The sequence below is a fragment of the Moschus berezovskii genome, chromosome 9 (genome assembly GCF_049115385.1).
Source record: "Moschus berezovskii isolate FMDL1 chromosome 9, NW_MosBer_1.0, whole genome shotgun sequence".
In the NCBI taxonomy this organism is placed as follows: domain Eukaryota; kingdom Metazoa; phylum Chordata; class Mammalia; order Artiodactyla; family Moschidae; genus Moschus; species Moschus berezovskii.
The window spans coordinates 12,231,219-12,252,223 of NC_142468.1; the positions used below are offsets into that span (position 1 = coordinate 12,231,219).

General features: G+C 40.1%; 1 protein-coding gene across 13 annotated transcripts in view; it reads right to left on the minus strand.

Annotated features, from left to right (window-relative positions):
- Positions 1-13,517: 13,517 nt before the first annotated feature.
- Positions 13,518-21,005, minus strand: part of NRXN3 (neurexin 3) — a 1,766,916-nt gene continuing 1,759,428 nt past the window's right edge. For 6 of the 13 annotated variants that reach the window (XM_088840268.1, XM_088840267.1, XM_088840270.1 and 3 more), the window contains one exon: positions 13,518-13,819. In XM_088840268.1, coding sequence (XP_088696394.1) covers positions 13,518-13,819 — 302 coding nt within the window. Of the gene's footprint in view, positions 14,444-21,005 lie in introns of all 13 variants that reach the window. The other 7 variants (XM_088840264.1, XM_088840263.1, XM_088840262.1 and 4 more) reach the window with 3 other exon arrangements.

Genomic DNA, 21,005 nt, shown 5'->3' on the forward strand with positions numbered 1-21,005 from the left:
CCAGATTCATTAGAAGCACTCCACTGAGGTGGAGGCTCTCGTCCGTCCCCTAGTCAACACGCATCTGCAGCCTCTTATACCTACCTCTCTCCGCGCCTCTATTTCCACCTTGATGGTGTGGTTCTGGAGGGTGTAGGCCACTTTTTCTGCTAACTGGCCAAGGAGATGAACGAGTGCTCCAAGAGCATTTCTTGAAAAGTGTAAAACCAGCGAGGTGACCTCACTCTCTTCCAGGACAAGCAGAAGGTGTCCCAACATGAGCAGGATAAAACCCAGGACGCTGGGAAAGCCTTCATTTTCATGGAGAAAAACCTGAACCAGGGCCGTGTGGGCCTGCATTGCCGGCCTGGGTTCTGTGTGCGGAGATGCACCCCCGTGGCTTCCGGGAGAGCCGCCCCCAGGAGGCGCAGCTGAAATTCATCAGGGAGATGGTGACCACCTGACCAACCTCCGCAGTCCTGGTGGCCCCGAGGTGGGGTTGGGTGGGTACCTCTTCGAAAGGCTCAATCTCAAACACAACTGGGCTTCCCAGGTGACTCAGTGGTAAAGAATCAGCCTGCAATGCAAGAGATAGGGGTTCGATTTCTGGGTGGAGAAGATCCCCTGGAGAAGGAAATGACAACCCACTCTAGTCTTCTTGCATGGAGAATACCATGGCCAGATGGCCCAGGCAGGCTATGGTCCATGGGGTTGCAAAAGAGTCAGACATGGCTTAGTGACCAAACAACAAAAACAAGCACAAGTAGTAGCAGAAGCCCAGTGGCCTTTGAGGAACCCCTGTGGTGTCAGAGCTTCTCCCCGAAGCTCCTCTCTGCAGTCCTTGGCAGCTTTTTAATCACTCGAGAGCCATCTCCTAAGCCTTGGGCCAAATGGAAACAATAAAGCACTTTGCAAGGAAAAAAAAAAAAAAAAACAACTGGAACAAACAACCCCCCCCCCCCATGCATGCACACAAGCATATTTTCCTGGGGGGTGTATTAACATCAAATACCACACTATAAAGACATTTTCAGAGAAGGCAATGGCAACCCACTCCAGTACTCTTGCCTGGAAAATCCCATGGGTGGAGCAGCCTGGTAGGCTGCAGTCCATGGGGTTGCTAAGAGTCGGATACCACTGAGAGACTTCACTTTCACTTTTCACTTTCATGCACTGGAGAAGGAAATGGCAACCCACTCCAGTGTTCTTGCCTGGAGAATCCCAGGGACGGGGGAACCTGGTGGGCTGCTCTCTATGGGGTTGCACAGAGTCAGACATGACTGAAGCGACTTAGCAGCAAAGACATTTTAGTTTTTTCAGTTTTAATGACACCCTGAATTTAAGCTACTTTGTACTCTCACATGGACCACAGCCTTCTCTAACTCAGTGAAACTAAGCCATGCGATGTGGTACCACCCAAGATGGGCGGGTCATGGTGGAGAGGTCTGACAGAATGTGGTCCACTGGAGAAGGGAATGGCAAACCACTTCTGTGTTCTTGCCTTGAGAACCCCATGAATAGTATGAAAAGGCACAATGATAGGATACTGAAAGAGGAACTCCCCGGGTCGGTAGGTGCCCAATATGCTACTGGAGATCAGTGGAGAAATAACTCCAGAAAGAATGAAGAGACAGAGCCAAAGCAAAAACAATACCCAGTTGTGGATGTGGCTGGTGACAAAAGCAAGGTCCGGTGCTGTAAAGAGCAATATTGCACAGGAACCTGGAATGTTAGGTCCATGAATCAAGGCAAATTGGAAGTGATCAAACAGGAGATGACAAGAGCAAATGTCGACATTCTAGGAATCAGTGAACTAAAATGGACTGGAATGGGTGAATTTAACTCAAATGACCATTATATCTCCTACTGTGGGCAAGAATCCCTTAGAAGAAATGGAGTATCCATCATGGTCAGCAAAAGAGCCTGAAATGCAATAATTTGATGCAATCTCAAAAACGACAGAATGATCTCTGTTCATTTCCAAGGCAAACCATTCAATATCACAGTAATCCAAGCCTATGCCCCTACAAGTAACACTGAAGAAGCTGAAATTGAACGGTACTATGAAGACCTACAAGACTTTTTAGAACTAAAACCCAAAAAAAGATGTTCTTTTCGTTATAGGGGACTGGAATGCAAAAGTAGAAATCAAGAAACACCTGAGTAACAGGCAAATTTGGCCTTGGAATACGGAATGAAGCAGGGCAAAGGCTAATAGAGTTTTGCCAAGAGAACGCACAGGTCATAGCAAACACCCTCTTCCAACAACACAAGAGAAGACTCTACACATGGACATCACCAAAATCAGATTGATTATATTCTTTGCAGCCAAAGATGGAACTCTATACAGTCAGCAAAAACAAGACCAGGAGCTGACTGTGGCTCAGATCACGAACTCCTTATTGCCAAATGCAGACTGAAATTGAAGAAAGTAGGGAAAACCACTAGACCATTCAGATATGATATGACCTAAATCAAATCCCTTATGGTTATACAGTGGAAGTGAGAAATAGATTTAAGGGACTAGATCTGATAGATAGAGTGCCTGATGAACTATGGACAGAGGTTCATGACATCGTACAGGAGACAGGGATCAAGACCATCCCCATGGAAAAGAAATGCAAAAAAGCAAAATGGCTGTCTAGGGAGGCCTTACAAATAGCAGTGAAAAAAAGAGAAGTGAAAAGCAAAGGAGAAAAGGAAAGATATAAACATCTGAATGCAGAGTTCCAAAGAACAGCAAGGAGAGATAAGAAAGCCTTCCTCAGGAATCAGTGCAAAGAAATAGAGGAAAACAACAGAATAGGAAAGACAAGAGATCTCTGCAAGAAAATTAGAGATTACAAGGGAACATTTCATGCGAAGATGGGCTCAATAAAGGACAGAAATTGTGTGGACCTAACAGAAGCAGAAGATATTAAGAAGAGGTGGCAAGAATACACAGAACTGTACAAAAAAGATCTTCACAACCAAGATAATCACAATGGTGTGATCACTAACCTACAGCCAGACATCCTGGAATGTGAAGTCAAGTGGGCCTTAGAAAGCATCACTACACACAAAGCTGGTGGAGGTGATGGCATTCCAGTTGAGCTCTTTCAAATCCTGAAACATGATGCTGTGAAGGTGCTGCACTCAATATGTCAGCAAATTTGGAAAACTCAGCAGTGGCCACAGGACTGGAAAAGGTCAGTCTTCATTCCAATCCCAAAGAAAGGGAATGCCAAAGAATGCTCAAACTACCACACAATTGCACTCATCTCACACGCTGGTAAAGTCATGCTCAAAATTCTCCAAGCCAGGCTTCAGCAATATGTGAACCGTGAACTTCCAGATGTTTAAGCAGGTTTTAGAAAAGGCAGAGGCACCAGAGATCAAATTGCCAACATCCGCTGGATCATGGAGAAAGCAAGAGAGTTCCAGAAGAGCATCTATTTCTGCTTCATTGACTATGCCAAAGCCTTTGACTGTGTGGATCACAATAAACTGTGGAAAATTCTGAAAGAGATGGGAACACCAGACCACCTAACCTGCCTCTTGAGAAACCTGTATGCAGGTCAGGAAGCAACAGTTAGAACTGTACATGGAACAACAGACTGGTTCCAAATAGGAAAAGGAGTGCGTCAAGGCTGTATATTGTCACCCTGCTTATTTAACTTATATGCAGAGTACATCATGAGAAATGCTGGGCTGGAAGAAGCACAAGCTGGAATCAAGATTGCTAGGAGAAATATCAATAATCTCAGACATGCAGATGACACCACCCTTATGGCAGAAAGTGAAGAGGAACTAAAAAGCCTCTTGGTGAAAGTGAGAGAGGAGGGTGAAAAAGTTGGCTTAAAGCTCAACATTCAGAAAACTAAGATCATGGCATCTGGTCCCATCACTTCATGGGAAATAGATGGGGATACAGTGGAAACAGTGTCAGACTTTATTTTGGGGGCTCCAAAATCACTGAAGATGCTGATTGCAGCCATGAAATTAAAAGACACTTACTCCTTGGAAGGAAAGTTATGACCAACCTAGATAGCATATTAAAAAGCAAAGACATTACTTTGCCAACAAAGGTCCATCTAGTCAAGGCTATGGTTTTTCCAGTGGTCATGTATGGCTGTGAGAGTTGGACTGTGAAGAAAGCTGATCGCTGAAGAATTGATGCTTTTGAACTGTGGTGTTGGAGAAGACTCTTGAGAGTCCCTTGGACTGCAAGGAGCTCCAACTAGTCCATTCTAAAGGAGATCAATCCTGGGTGTTCATTGGAAGGACTGATGCTGAAGCTGAAACTCCAATACTTTGGCCACCTCATGCGAAGAGTTGACTCATTGGAAAAGACTCTGATGCTAGGAGGGATTGGGGTCAGGAGGAGAAGGGGATGACAGAGGATGAGATGGCTGGATGGCATCACTGACTCTATGGACATGAGTTTGAGTGAACTCTGGGGGTTGGTGATGGACAGGGAGGCCTGGCATGCTGTGATTGATTCATGGGGTTGCAAAGAGTCGGACACGACTGAGCGACTGAACTGAACTGTACTCCACTCCTCACCCTGCCTAGCTGTCCTTCCTTGCAAACCTAGACCACCTTTTTTGTTTGTTTTAAGAAGAACACTTATGTATGTTCTGCTAGATTCCCCTGACCCTCACAAAAAATAAAAATAAATGAACAAATAAAATGGGCAAACTGCTGAGTACAGAGTAAAAACAGGAAAACAGTTTACTTGTTAAAACCTACTTTTCTACTTTTCATTGTACTCAATGAAACCAAGAAGCAACAGTTTGTGGTGGTTCTAGCCATGTTTCCTAACACTTATTTTGAACTGGTGATGGAAAAGAAGATACTATTAAATGGTCTATGAATAACTTTCTTTCTCTCGTAATAGTTTTATGATGAAAATTCTAGGCCAAAACTTGCCGTTGAGTGAGAGCAGAGAAGAGAAAAATCACAAATTTCAACAGTGGAATAGTGATAACATTATAACTTGAGAATATACTTAATGAACTATCTCTTATGTGTAGGCTCATGCAAAATCAGTGTAGCTATAGCTATTGCAAATACATGAGTATAACCCTAGGGAAAAATGCTAGTAGCTTTGTGATCACATTTCTAGAGGTAAAACTGAGAATTTCTTAGCTTCCACAGGTGCAAATTAGTAGTATTCTCCTTACCCACTCCTTTGAAAGAGAACATGGATTCTATTCCAATATGTCACATTTTACAAAAGATTAAACAGCTGTATATAATCTATAGACTTTTTAATTCATTTCAAAAAGTTATTGAGCACAGTTGAATTGAAATATGTACAAGCTGAAAAAATCCTTTCAGTTTTCAAGCAATCTCATTAAATGGTGAAGAGTATACTTAAGTTAATCTTGTCTTTCATGTTGTCATTGAATAAAGAACTGGAATCATGCCATTAATTTGTCCATTGGAAAAAATGTTAGGTTTAGTTACTCTGAAACACATTGAACAAGAATAAGACTCAGGTCAAGAGATCCAACAACAAATATTCTTTTAAAGCTTCTTTTGTGCTTCTTAACATTGTGCGGTATTAAAAGATATTCTTTCATGAAGAGGTGGGCATAGATAAAACAAGATTAGCAAAATATTAGTAATTCTTCCAATCAGATAATGAATAAATTGGGGGACTGTTATACTATTCACTTTGTTTTTGAAACTATTTGGAAACATTCAGAGTAAAAAGTCGAATTAAAAACAAAACCCAAATCCACAGAGACCCATGGCATGAAAGGAGGGATTGTGGTCCGCTCTGCATTGGAGATGAAGGTTCAGGTGACTGGGTTTTCACTTTGCTGATGAACCAGGTCCAGTTAATTACTACGTTCACCACTATTCATTGATCCATTGAAATGCAATTAATAAATCGATCTACTGGCTTTAAGTTAGGGAAAAGGTTGAAATTTATTTATTTGAAAAATTTAATTTTACTCTAATTTGTGATCTTATGCTTTATGTGCATGTATAGAAAGATTCAAATTCAGTTCAAGGTGATTAACTGAACAAATTTAGAATTTAAGAATGATCAAGAGCTTTTAAGTGGATAACACAGTATTGTTGACTGTAGGTACAATGTTGTACAGCAGATCTCTAGAACATATTCATCTTAACTGAAATTTTATGCTTGTCAACTAATAATTTCGAGAGTAAAGCTCATGTTAAGCATTCCTACCACAATAAAATAAAATATTAAAAATACAAAATAATACATATCACTGAAGGGGTGAAAGTTTCTCTAAAGGCCTCTTGATTTGTCGCGTTTAACTGACAAGCTGTCACAGGAAACCAAGGACTACAAACCCAGGAGTGAAAAATCTTAGGATGTGAGCCTCTTTGGGAGTAATCCAAGCTGGATCTTTTAAGCAGAGAACTTTAGTGTTAGTAAAGGGAAAGCTTTGCCAATGAGCAGGCAATTGAATTTTATGTTTTCTTAGCAAAGGAAAGAATTCAAGAAATAGAGTGATTGCCTATCCTAAATATTTATGCAATTTCTGGTACTGGCTAGCCATGCAAGTAGCAAATAACTCTGATCCTGCCTGAGTTAGATAACAAGGCCAAATTGTAATAATGATCAACTTCTATTAAGGTTTACAATGTGTCAGGTATAGGCGAAGCATTTCTCCATGCATTATTTAATCTTTCCTGACAAACCGATACAATAGGTAATATAATTTCCTTTTATAGGAATGAAAGCTGAGACTTAGGTATACTAAATAATTATCCAAAATCACAGCACCAGAATACACACCATGGCATTCTGACTCTAGAACCCAGGTACCTAACCACTAGAAAAGTCACACCATTCATTTAGTACATCTCCAAATTTCGGTCTGGCTTCCCTTTAGTTGTTCCTGTTTTCCAGGGCCTCTCACACAACCTTAACACTGCTTTCCAATCCTGGTCCCCATTCCTCTTACAATCCTATTCTGCTCTGTGGTTTACTTTCTCTTGGATATATTTGCTCTTCTGTCTAGCACATGCACTCACATCAATGAGGCTAGAATTGCTTCTGAATTCCTGGACTCCTTACAGCCTTGAAAATGTTCACTTTACCAATTCCCAACACCATGCATATCTATGGTGGACTGAATTGTGTCTGCCACCCCTCAAATTAATACACTGAAGCCCTAACACCTAGTGTTACCATATACGAAGGTAGGATCTTTAGGAGCTAAATTGAAATGAGGTTCTAAAGGTAGGACCATGATCTGATAAGACGTTGGCATTATACAAAGAGGAAGAGAGACTGGTTCAAGATGGCAGAGTAAAAGGACATGAACTCATCTCCTGTGAGAGCACCAAAATTGGAACTAGTTGTTTAACAATCATTGACAGGACACTGGAAACCCACCAAAAAAAAAGATATTCTACATCCAAAGACAAAGGAGAAGCCACAACAAGATGGTAGGAGGGGCACAGTCAAAAAGAAGACATCTCTTCTCTCTTTCTTGCACATGCTCAGAAGAATAGTCATATGGGGAAAGAATGAGAAGGTGGCCATCTGGAAGCCAGGAAGAGAGTCCTCACCAGAAAACAAACCCTACTGGATCTTGATCTGGGACTTCAGTCTGCAGAACTGTGGGAACTAAACTTCTGTTGTTAAACCACCTAGCCTATGGCATTTTGTTATGGCACCCTAAGTAGACAATACAACATCTTATTACCTCTTTTTTAACTCCAAATACTCTGGGGAAAAAAAAGAAAAAGTTGACATTGAATTATGTTTTTAGAGCTACCATTATGTAAGTGAAAGAGCTCTAAATTTGGAACTGCAAGATTGGATTTTAAGCCATGAAATAAAAAGAAATGTTGCAAAAACATGAAGCATTACTATTGATGCCGGATGAAGTCAGCCAACCACTTCCTGACACTTTTCATTAGCTGCCTTCTGAACAGATTGCCAACAGACTTCTACCTTGTGCACACAGACTCATTATTAGACACATGACTTTGCCTTCAGTTTACCTAGCATATTGAGGCTTTGACTATAGCTGTCACAACTTCTGTCAGTTTCACTGCAATATGTCCCTGATTCCATTTCCCCCTTTATTGATATATCAGAAGAACAATTCACCCCCTCTCTGTTCAAAGCAGCACTTCTATCTGGAAACTTGTTCACTCCAATAATCTTATATCTTCTTTGAGAGAGAATCAGTATTGCCTTTCTCTTTCTGTGTCCTCTTCACTAAATCACTAGCCCTTGACCTTAAGAACTATTCAAGACATTCTCCTATCTATCTCTTCCACTCATTGACAAATTTCCAAAACCTTCAGAGCAATGTCTTCCAATAATGTAATTTATACAATCTGTGACCCATCCAAATTATTGTTTTGACCTATACGTTTTTTTTGGAATGGCATGTAGCTCTGACCTCTGCCTATCAATTTTTTCAAGGGTTTACCTAATACATCAGCTCCTCTATGAAACTTATCTTAAGTAATTTCTTCTGAACTCTCAAAGAACTTGGTTTGCACTATTTTGTTTGACAGCTTGTTTGAACAACCCTTAGTAAATTATAAACTTATTAATGCTCTCAATTTAAGACATAGTAATCATTTAATTATGCCTAATGAATACATTAGTAATCAAACTGATCTCAAACAGTATCAGAATTTCAATTCAACTGGACAAAATAGAGGCTTTTAGAAAAAAATCCAACTTCAACTTGAATATTAGTGAATACATCTATACCAGAGATAAAAAGGCTTACATTTCTCATTTCCATTTTCTGCTTTCACTGAAACAAAACCAATAGTAGATTGACTGGCACATAGTGTTCAGTAAATGTTAGTTAAATTATCGAAAGAGTAAATGCTTAAAGTGGTTCTTGGATTACACTGAATAGTGACATTTAGAAAGTTTATGGACAGAAAGCTAATAGAGGATTTTGAAGGTGTGTCTGTGGCAATAAAAACTCTGTGATTTGGGAAGCATAGAAGACTGTCCTTTGAAGAAAAAAATAGTTTACCATTTGAAACTATGGTACTTCTACTGAAGGAGCTGATTGAAGTAGAGTTTCATAGGGGTATGCACATTTCTGGTGTAAAGCTCAAGGAGAGCTCAACGAATCAATATATCAGTGTCATTTCAACTATAAGAGGAATAAAAACAATTATGATGTTAGGTTATGAAATAAAATGATTTTTCAGGGATCTTCTGTGGACATTTAGGAGGGATTTTGGATTTTCTTTTTTCTAGGATAATAGCAGGTGATTAATAAAACAATTTAGCCATTGCTGTTTCAGGGCAATGGGCCAGTCACTCTGCTTATAACCAGGCACTTATATACAAGTGAGCTCATTTAATTATAGAACAACACTAAGAGGAAGGAGATATCATTCCAATTTCATGGATGAAGTTAAAGTCGCTGCACACTTTACTCAAGGTTTGACAGCTGATAAAGGACAGACCCAGGATTCACAGGCAAGATTTATGAACTAAGCTTTTCTGATTTCAAAGCCCACAGCCAAAGTTAAACACACTGTAAAGAGATGGTATAGTCTCAATACTTCCTCATGGAGACAATGAAAAAGTACTTCTGTTCATGGACATTAACCAAAGTATCTGAGCAAATGCCGCTTGTATCTTGATAACTCTACTATATTACCCATCATCTGGAAATTTCTCTGGCAAGTTTAACATTTTATTAAATCTATACTTCCTTTGCTTACACCAACTTCTGGCCAAGTTGACTACTTTATGGAAATTATCTGAGAGAGGAATAAAAACAGGAACTTCTCATAGTTTGATATCATTAAGCCTCATTATCTATTTCCTTGATAGTCAATAATATAACCATTCCACCAATGAAATCTGAAGGAACAGGGTTAATCATATTTGTTTTTAATTATAACTCTTTAAAAACTGGTAACCAAAATATGGCTATAGTATAGGTATTTAGTTAACCCATGTTTCTAGATCATGATAAAAAATGTAGAGTATCATGGATTATCCAATTGACAAAGTAAGCATGCGTTTAAGGAACCAGCATATCAAGGACACCTGAGATATGACAAAGGTTCTAGCTGTAATGAATGTTACAGAATTTTGTAATCTGAAAATCTAGAAAGAAGCTGTTAAAATTTAAGCACTCAATTAACTTTGACTTCAGATTTAGCGTTTTTCTGAAAAATTTCAATATGGCAGGAGGCTTGGAAAGAAGCCACCTAAAGCTTTCCAGTGCTTCAGATAGGAACATGGTTCTGTAAAACTGTTGAAAGTTTGTTTAGTTCAGTTCAGTTCAGTTGCTCAGTCTTGGCCGACTCTTTGCGACCCCATGAATCGCAGCACGCCAGGACTCCCTGTCCATCACCAACTCCCGGAATTCACCCAAACTCATGTGCATCGAGTCGGTGATGCCATCCAGCCATCTCATCCTCTGTCGTCCCCTTCTCCTGCTGCCCCCAATCCCTCCCAGCATCAGTCTTTTCCAGTGAGTCAACTCTTCGCATGAGGTGGTCAAACTATCGGAGTCTCGGCCTCAGCATCAGTCCTTCCAATGAACACCCAGGACTGGTCTCCAAATTTGTTAACTTACAGCAAATACTTAAACATTACCAAACACTTTAAAAAATATAGTATCTAATATTTTTTTTCCAGAATAAAATGCTTCTGTAGTCTTACCTGTTTAGGAAAGTTTTTCCTTCCTGGTTACCTTATCTAAATAATAATGAAATAACAATCATTATTTAAACAATAATACTAATCATCTAAATAATAATGCCTCAGTTGACAGACAATAACCGCTTAGCCCACAAATATATCACTTTTGATAACTTTAGATAAGCAATTAGTAGCTGCTTATAATATTTTATTTCACACGAACATGGTCCTAGTTTCAGTTCAGTTCAGTTCAGTCGCTCAGTCGTGTCCGACTCTCTGCAACCCCATGAATCACAGCACCCCAGGCTTCCCTGTCCATCACCAACTCCCGGAGTTCATTTTACTTAACTTCTAATATGATGATCATATTTAGCCCCAGTGCAAGATCTTTTAACAAATGTTTGGAAAATAAAAATGCATCATCATACAAGGATTGGGAAGAACATTTTATTGCTAAGCATATCCTTGAACGAAAATGCAAATATGAAATAAAAGAGAAAAGGGAAAAAAAAAGCAGTAACTTCACAACATCATAAAATAAATTTCTTAAGAGTTTGCTCATAAAACAACAGGAATATGATAGAAGCTCACATACAGAATGCACATGTTCCCATAAAACTGTCCAAATAGAAACTTACACTAAAAGGAATATAACAAATGTATTTTTACTCAAATAAAAAAATGTAAAGAAAGAAAGCAGGAAATCAGTTCACAAGACCTCAAGACTCCAAGAACAGCAATCTTTTACAGACATCGAGATATAATCAGCTTCATATAGGTTGGGCCATTTAGGTTATCTAAAATCGTGCTTTGATACCTCTTTATAATCCTGTCTTTTCCAATGATAACAAAATAATCCAAAACTCTTAACACACTGAAATATCAGATAATGAGGAACACCTCTTTCCATACACATTAGTAAAGGCTACCATCATTGAGATTGCATTTTTTGCCCCACGTATTTAAGATATTTTCTCAAAGTCAAATATTCATGCAACTTACAAAGACCAGCAAGAGTAGATTTCTAAATCTAAACAGCTGATTGATTTTCATCTGTACAAAAGAAAGTGTATATATCTGACCCTCCAGAGGACACATTTCATTTTCGTGTAAATACTAGTCTTGCTTTGTCTCTTGCTTTCGGGTTAGGTATGGCCACAGAACCAGTTTATTGTTTTACTGTACATTGTTTCCTCTCTTCAGAAAGAAAGACAACGGGAACAGAAGCCAAACAAACGGAAATAAACAAGTGAAAGAACAGTTCTCAAAGCAGTGTGTACACAGGTGGCTAAGGAACTATACCAGCAAAAATGTAGTAAAATATGTAAACAAAATCTGAGAAGAGTTTTTTTTTTAATTCTCCTTGACACAGTTAACTGTGACAAAACTAAAACTCACACTTTCTTCACATTTTAAGGTTTACTTTTTTGTTGTTTTGTTATTTTCCTTGAAAACAACATTCTCATTTCACTTCAAGATTTTAACAGTTTTCCTGTTTCAGTCATCCCATCAAACATACCATGATAAATATATCTGTATATATATTTATTTATATATATTATACTATTAAATTCCATTTTTGTGTGTGTGTCACAGCAGCTTTATTCATTTGTTATTTATTTATCTTTAGAAAAGATGGGTGAAGGGCGATGTGAGCAAATGGAAGGACAGGGTTATCTGTAAATGTCAGGCTGGAAAATTAAATCACTAGGAAAAACATTATCATGTTGGGGGCGGGGGAAGAACTATGAGTTTTGCACTCTGTCATGCCATGTTTGGCTTGTGTGACCTTTTGCGGTTCCGTCACAAGTTGAACTCCCCTACTGTCTGTTTTGATTCTTTAACAGACTTCTTGTACTGCCTTTTCTCTTATATTTGCATGCATTTCGATCAGTCACAGATCCAGCCCACTCCCGGCCCCCTTTCCTAGGAAAGGCTCTGTTTTAATTTGTGGGGCTATCTTCTTTACCTCAATTTGGCTGGGCTCATGGACAGGAACAGTATTGTTAAGTGAAGCCGATAGCTCTGAGAAAACCAGCCCTAACCACATCTGTTCAGGGTTTGGGTGGCAAATTCTGGAATTTGATCCCAAGGGACCAGCTTTTCCAATCAAAACTATCATCCATCCCATGATTTTGCTATGTGTTCAGCAAAGCATCATATAGAAACAGACAACAGATTCTAGAAACACCACAACCTGATATGTAGAGTGAACACCATGGTAGCTTTTGAGTTCATATGGCAATAGTCTCTCTTACTTTTGTTTTCTGAGATTTTGTTTTTCTTCTTCTTAACGTATGTCCAATTATTTTCAAAAAATAATCAAATACCCAAAAGCATTTTTTCCCCTCAGATCTTGAAAAGTTACACGCACACTGGCCAGAACCAGATAAGGGTGGGTTTTTGTTGTTTTTTTAACTTTTTTTTGTTTTTTGTTTTTTACATAATTAAACAAACAAAAAAAAACATTACAGTCAAGCTTCACAAACATTATTACAGACTCACTTGGAGTTATGGAACAAGTAAGCCATGAAGTCTTCTACCTTGGGTGAAAGGTCCTCAAGAGAAGGAAGCTTCCAAGTCTGCGAAAAGTTGGGGGGCCGGGGGGGGCGGGGAGCCACCTGCTCGCTCCAGCGTGCAAAAGTGTGTGCTGGCTGGACACAGCAGGGCAGAAAGAGCTTTCTGTCTCCGAGCGGCGACTGCGTCAAAGCAGCCCGTGGCTGGCGCCTTCTCAGTTAGGTGCATCGTGGTGTTCTGCTCGGGAACGATTTTCCCCACCGGAGTCACGGTCCATACAGCCCCGTCTCCTAGGCCAGTTCTGAGCCCAGCGGGGCGCTCAGGTTGCCAGGTACGCGCGCGCGTGCGGGCCAGAGGAGCCGCCTGGGCTCAGCTTCGCGCGCCGGGGGCGGCGGCCCGGCGCCTACACGTAGTACTCCTTGTCCTTGTTTTTCTGTTTCTTGTGGCCGCCCTTCGAGCTCGGGGGCTTCTCCTTGAGCAGCGTGCCGTTGCTCTGCGCCGAGTTGCTGATGTAGTTCCGCGTCTCGTCCACCTGGTAGGAGCCCTCGTCCCTGTTCCTGTACTTGTACATGGCGTACAGGAGGATCAAGATGCAGAGGGCGGCTGCAGCCACAATGCCGACGACCATCCCTGTTGTGCTGCTGGACTCGCGGATCACCTCTGAGGCCCCCGGGACCCGTCTGACTCCCGGCTCCGTGGGGTTTGCTGTGGGCACATTACGGAACATGGGGGAAGTAATTAGTGGGCTCTTCAGTTTGGTGCTGTCTAGCTCATAGGCAGTGGGCAACGGAAGCAAGACTAGATCAGGCTGGGGTTTGAGCTCACGGTTATTCATTTTGCCAGCTGGCAATTTGGGCACCATCCCAGACGAGGAGGAAGCTGTGAAGCGGATCAGCTCAGGGGACAAAGATGTGGTAGTAGTCCTACTAGTTTCGGAGGCTTTGTTAGGTCTAAAGTCCTTGGATTCCCACTTGGGCGCATGTGCTTTGTAGCCACCTTCGAAGATTGAAGTGGAAAGACTCTTATCTGTTACCAAGGAGAAGGTGGTGTAAAAATCTTCATCATCAGTAGGGGGCAGGTTAGAGTCAAAGGTTTCCCCTGAGCCATACCCAGATATCACCAAGCCATCATCATCACAACCATCGCTGCCTTGGTCCGACAAGCAAGGTAACCCCGCCTCAGAGGTCATAGACAGGGAATCTTTGGTGGTCTCAATAATGGTGAGGAGGGGGCGGAAGGTAGGGGGGAGTGTAATGGAAGGTGCACGAGTAGCAATAGGAGGGGTAGCTAAAGGGTCTTCTACAAGAAGAGGGATAACTAATTCACCTCCTGGGATGGAAAAGAAAAAAGAGAAACAGAATTAGTACATTTGTAGAAACACAAGTCACAGCCGTTCTCAGTGAATGCAGTTCATAGGTCACATCTCAGAAATGATAATGAGAGCCTTGGATGCACATCCAGACCCTCTCTACTTGCAGCCTAATCATTCTAGGCTGATTTAGAGCCCATGGTATGCCTCTTGCCACCAAAACCTGAAATTCATAGAGTGAGGGCTTAGATATTTAAAGATACTCTCAAGTGATTATTTAGATAGAATTCAAATAGGCTTTTTTCCAGGATCTGCTTATGGGATGATGACATTTAACTGCACCACTGCAGATACGCACCATCAATTGTGCACACGTGTGTGTGCATGAACACATGCATGTGATTAACCTGAGCATTTCTCTATTTTCTTCTTGTTGCTGCTGCTGCTAAGTCTCTTCAGTCGTGCCCAACTCTGTGCGACCCCTTAGACGGCAGCCCACCAGGCTCCTCTGTCCCTGGGACTCTCCAGGCAAGAACACTGGAGTGGGTTGCCATTTCCTTCTCCAATTTTCTTCTTGGGTTTCTACTTATTTGCTCCCATTAGGATGAGAATGACAGATTTTCCATGTCACTGAGATCAAGATCAAGGAACACAAAAGAGCTCATCCTCAGTATGCTATAAGTTACTACTTTTTATTTCACATTTATCAAGTGTAGTTTTCGTTTATATAAGCTAAGTAAGGGGAACTTACAGAGGTTGGAAATGTTCATACAACAGGCCCATTCTGACTATGCTGTTCCAGAAATTTCTCTGCCTATAAATCAACAACTTGCTTTGTATTGGTCTAATGTTGTATTCATACATTGCTTTTATGTTATATGCAATATATGCTGAGCAGACACAAGATTTTGACTTACTGGAAACTTAACTTTTAGATCCAGAAATGTAGAGAGAGCAAAGTGAATTTTTAAGATCAGTGATTGTTATTTAGAGTGGTAGATATTTATCAGTTTACCCACAGACCCTCGTTACTGCCCTTGGACTAGGTCAGGAAAGGAAGGTCAGAAGAGTTCACTAAATTATAGTGCCTGCAAATCATGGTTATCACAAATATTCTGTGGTGGCTGTTACTCACCTAAATGTAGGGCCAAGCTTACTATTACTGTATGTAAGCAAGACAATCCTGTGTCTCTTAATAGTGTTTTTTTCAAACAGAGAAAGAATTTCTGGAAGTCACAGTTCATGTCTTCTGTTAAATTTATTTAAAAAATCATTCCAAGTATTGTTTTTTAAAAATCTTCTAGCAGAGATGGCATGATGATTCCCTGCCCCAGTTAATCTGCTTTCACCCACGTCAGAAGCTTTCATTCTCTGCCAGGGAAACTGAGTCAGAGAGTTTGGCAACAGTGTACCTGATGCGTGTCATATGGAACGGAAGGCACAGGAGAGCACGTGCCGTCACTCCTGACCTACCCAACGATGCGATATATGTGGGGAAATAAAACAAGAACCTTTCTGAGAACCTCAAGATGATATTTTGGCCTGTGCTGTAAACCCCAAGCTTCTCTTCTAGTGCTCAGAGTTTGCAGCTATTGAGCAACCGATTTTTGCAGATCTTACAAAGCTTCAGGCTTACTTTCCTGGGCTAGCAGGCCTATAGCTTCTTTTTTTTTTACATTGTGAACACATATAATTCATATGTCTTGCAACTTATTTAATGCATAATTTACACACTTTTGCTAGTTTTTATAAGTGGAATTTAGATTACAGGTCCCCAAAGGTAAGCCAGTCTTAAAACTAACCCCGAGGTGCCTCCTTTTCCCCCTATTCTTCCAGCCCTGAGTGTTATATTTAAGGTGATGTGGAAGCAGGCAGTGTTTGAGTGAGGAAAGAGCCGTGAGGACAAGGGAGTGAAGACTCATGCAGTCTGCTTACAGATTCCCTTAGGGTTGCTCAGAATGATTTTACTTGCCTTTGGAGGACAAGATGGATTTTTGTACCCATCTCACCCAGAACAAAGGTTTAGCATGGGTGTTCCTTTCTGGCACAAATACGGAGAGTCATTTGCCTTTTAGAGAAAGGGTAAAAGTCAACCCAATATATAGTAAGTGGTGGCTCAGAGGTTAAAGCGTCTGCCTCCAATGCGGGAGACCCCGGTTCGATCCCTGGGTCGGGAAGATCCCCTGGAGAAGGAAACGGTAACCCACTCCAGTATTCTTGCCTGGAGAATCCCATGGACGGAGAAGCCTGGTAGGCTACAGTCCACGGGGTCGCATAGAGTCAGACACGACTGAGCGACGGAATGAATGGAATGGAAAATAAACTGGGATAGAGGGCAAGGAATGACCGATTTGTTAGGAGGCAAAGTCCTGGGACAGATGATTGAATCCAAAGGCAAATTGTTAAGTAGAATGTGAGTGTCCCTTTAAATGAGATGAAGATCACTGTCTTTCTGATTACAGAGTGGCGTCATTTGCACTTTTAGTGTACCATCTGTGACACGCAACTGGAGTCTTAACGTTTGCCTATTTTTCCCCCTGTCTTTTCAATCCTAGCTAAAGCTTTCAGAGTGTCTTTGTTGTTAAAAAAAAAAACAAAAAAACAAAAAAAACCCCTACAACATCTACACATTGCTCATTCTGCAGTTGAATCACTTCCACTTTCCTTTGCGTTTCACTTCTCATTCAACACCCTGAAGTGAGCATCTCTCTTGGAGCAGAAAAAAAGTGAAAATCATCCTTTTCATGATGGGAAGCAAAGAAGGTCTGGAAGCTCACTAATTAACAAAGAGCTTCTTAAAGTTGATGAGGCCCTGTTGTGAAATGGTAAAAGCTTATTTCAAAACTAAAATGATGGGTAGGTTCGTGCAGAGTTTTAATAACAGAATTTGTTAAAACTGTTAATCTTCAATTTTCTTGGCCACGCTGCTATTAATCCTAGTAGTAGTGATAAAAATGATAAATTATGCCCCTCTCTTAGGGGCTTCTGAGCCTAAAACCTGGTAATGTTAATCAATGAAATTGTAGAAACTTCCATAGCTCCCCTGCCCTGGCATCTCAAGGAACTGGAAGAATGTCTTGTTTAAAAGGGAGTCCATTAGGGTGTAGGGGTTGGCGTTATAAAGGGGAATTAGAGTGAATATAGGTGGAAGTTTTTAGATAACTGTAATAGGGAAAGGTGCCTGGCACAAGTATATGCCATTTTTATATCACATTCTATATTTAAGATGACTCTAGGGTCCAGACGAGTCCAAGGGCTCTCACATCATTTGAGATAAAGAGACTAGGGATGTGTTTCTCCCATCATTGGATCCTTACTAGAAACGACTTTGACGGCAGAAGGCTATTTAAGATCTCATGTTTATTTGTGTTAACCCAAAGTGATTATCCCCAGAAATGCTGGAGCAGCTGATATATATATATATATTTTTTTTTTTTCACTGCCCAAAGACCATGAAGTCAGTGATCTCTCAGATGGCCATGCTTACAAAAGTATTCACAGAAGCAATGAGCTTAAAGTCATCAGGAACTGCTGGCAGAGTATTACAAAACCTGCAATCCATCAAAACTCTCATTTCCTATTCCGTCCCCAGAATTTTTCTTTGGTTTGGAATAAGAACTATCTGTTTTCCTTAAAGTTAGCATTTTAAATCAGGAATATATACTCTTCTTTGACAGGGTTGTGCTTTTCTTTAAACCAGAGAGATCACTAGGGATATAAAAGGTCTATTTTAGCCCTGAAGGCTGCCCTGCTTTTTTGCTTTATGAGTGTATTTATAGATATATAATTCATGTGTCTAGGGCTGATATTCAGCAAAAGGGGCTCTCTGCCATTGGAAGAGACAGTGTATTAAAAATTTAATAGAGCTCTTCTGAACTGTGAGAATGTTGTAGGTGATAGTGATGTGGTGGGTCATCTCTAAACACAAGAAGAGAAGCAGAAAGCTTCAATATGGCTCCAACCTTTGCCTCTCCGGGGATATTTGGGTCTTAGAAGTCACAAAAGTATGAAAAACAGTGACACTGAAGAATGAGACTCTGGGAGAAGACGCCATGCTCCAAGTCCTTAAATTACTTTTCATCTGTGTTTAGGTTCTTTACCTCATCTCTTATTTGCATTTTTTCTAATTCTCTGCTGGGAAACTCATGCAAAATGGGGAGAAGTCATTTTTCCCCACCAAATTAGTTACTGAATTGTATTCATTTAGTCATTTGGTGCCACAGAAGTGTGTACTTGTAACACATCCATATCTGGAAACTTGGAACCGTGAAGCTCTTCTTCAACTATCCTCAGGAAAAATAGTCACGGATAGACATGGCAAGTCCCTGGGGAGTAGACACTGGAAAAATTCAAGTGTCTCAAAGGGGCTTAGCTTTTTAAATAGTATTTTAATGAGATGAAAATCTTTAGGCAGGACATTTTCCCCCTAGTTTATCTGAAATGGATTTGATTCCAAAAGGCTACAGAGTCTATTCTTTTCAAGATATGCCCAGATAAGATGAGCAATAGCCTGTTGATGTCATTGTGTGGGTGTGCGTGCTAAGTTGCTTCAGTCGTGTCCGACTCTTTGCGACCCCATGGACTGTAGCCCACCAGGCTCCTCTGTCCATGGGATTCTCCAGGCAAGAATACTGGAGTGGGTTGCCATGCCCTCCTCCAGGGGATCGCCCCAACCCAGGAATCGAACCTGTGTTTCCTGCATTGGCAGGTGGGTTCTTTACCACTAGCACCATCTGGGAAGTGTAAAAGAAGGAACGTCTTGTGGAGTTTTTCATCTGCATATTGATTAAGAGTTTTGCCTTTGAAATCACTCAGACTTAGGTTAGCATCACAGTTTTCTAGTTTACCAGCCCTATGAGTTGGTCAAATTTATTAAATTCTCTGTAAAATGGAAATAATAACACAGCTTACCTCAAGCCACCAGTGTAAATAACAATGATTCGTGTTAGTGTCACTTAAAATGCATGTTAAGTATTTAGCACAGAGATGGCTGCTATTCCAATATGCTAGATATTAGTAATATTTCTATTAAGTATTTTGGGCCTATAAACACTGATATTGTTGATTACTTTTTTCTGACCATTTTTAATAGTCTCATGCTGAGGTAGAAGTATAATAATATAGGATCTAGATAATTAAGGCTATTTTAAATGCAGTGTTTGAAGAATGATTTATAATAATCCCCAAAGCTTGTATTTAAAAGTAATGACTAGCCTTATATCAAATGGACTTAGGCATCTTCAACAAAAACAAAAGGTTTCAATTGGATAGGAGGTTCTTAGTTTTAAATCTAAACTATCATCCAACATGTCAAACAATATACACTCATATAAACCAAGGCAGATAAAGCCCACTCATGGATGCTGCTGTATTAGAAACATACCCCTTATCCACACTTCAGTTTGATATTTTCAGTAGTAATACCAATACCTAAAATTAGAGTGAAGCAGGTAACTTCACTCTAAATAAATAAATAAAAATTCTATAGCACTTCCTGCTGGTCTTATGTTTCCTGAAGTGCATAACTGATCCAAATACCTTTAAGGGCAAGGGGTCTTCTCATGGTGGAGTCACAAAAAATGGTGACACCTACTGAAAACATTTCCAAAATAAACCTTCAGGTGTGAGAATCATCGTGTTTCTTCTTGAGAGAGCCTTAGGATCCTTTTAAAGCTTACCTGATTAAATCCTTGAGAGAAACGGCAAATATTAATGGAAAGGGAAAAGGAAAGACAGACAGGGAGGAGGGGAGGTTGGGTGCTTACTGTGCATGGGTGTCTTTCACCGGTTAGTTGCATACTTTGGAAAGCAGCATTATCATATTATCATAGGACAATGCTTAAGATATCCGAGATCCATGATGTCTCTATTCTCAATCAGTCTGATTTTGTAGTTTGCAGTGATGGTGATATTTTCATCCTGGATAAAACTCTACCATAGTCACTTGAGAGTATCTTATTTCCCCTGTGCTGAAGGAAAATAAAATCAGGGACTGATTTCCCCAAATGTTTTCTAAGGAGTTAAATTAGGATGTAATTACCACTAATAGCACTTGTAGTTAACTCAATTAATTTTCTTCTAGGGTAAAGGCCTCCCATAGGTTGTATCTCATTTCATATCCCACTGTAGAGACTACCATTACTTTCAAAGCTTTAAAAGTTGGTTCAGGCAAAGAGGTCAGGCTTCCCTTGGATGGTAAGAACAATTTACCTATACCCTTCCACCAATAGTAGAATTCACATCAATTATTAGGAGCAATTCAGCACAAAACATAACAGTGAAAATTAAGCAAATAGACACAAATGAAATAAAATATTCACTATTATCTTAAAAAATCATGTAGTAGAAAATAAAATCAACTTCAGGGCCAAAGTAAGCTAGAGGAAAAGAAAGCAAATAACATCAACATCAAAGCATTCACAATATAAGGAAGGACAGAAAGAGAAATAAAAGCAAATAAAAAAAATACAGGTTGTTGTAGAGAAAATAAAGAAATCATTTCCATATAGACAAAATAATTAAAAAAAAAGCATACTGTATTAATTTATAGTCAACTTACATCAACAAATTGCCCGCATGTTT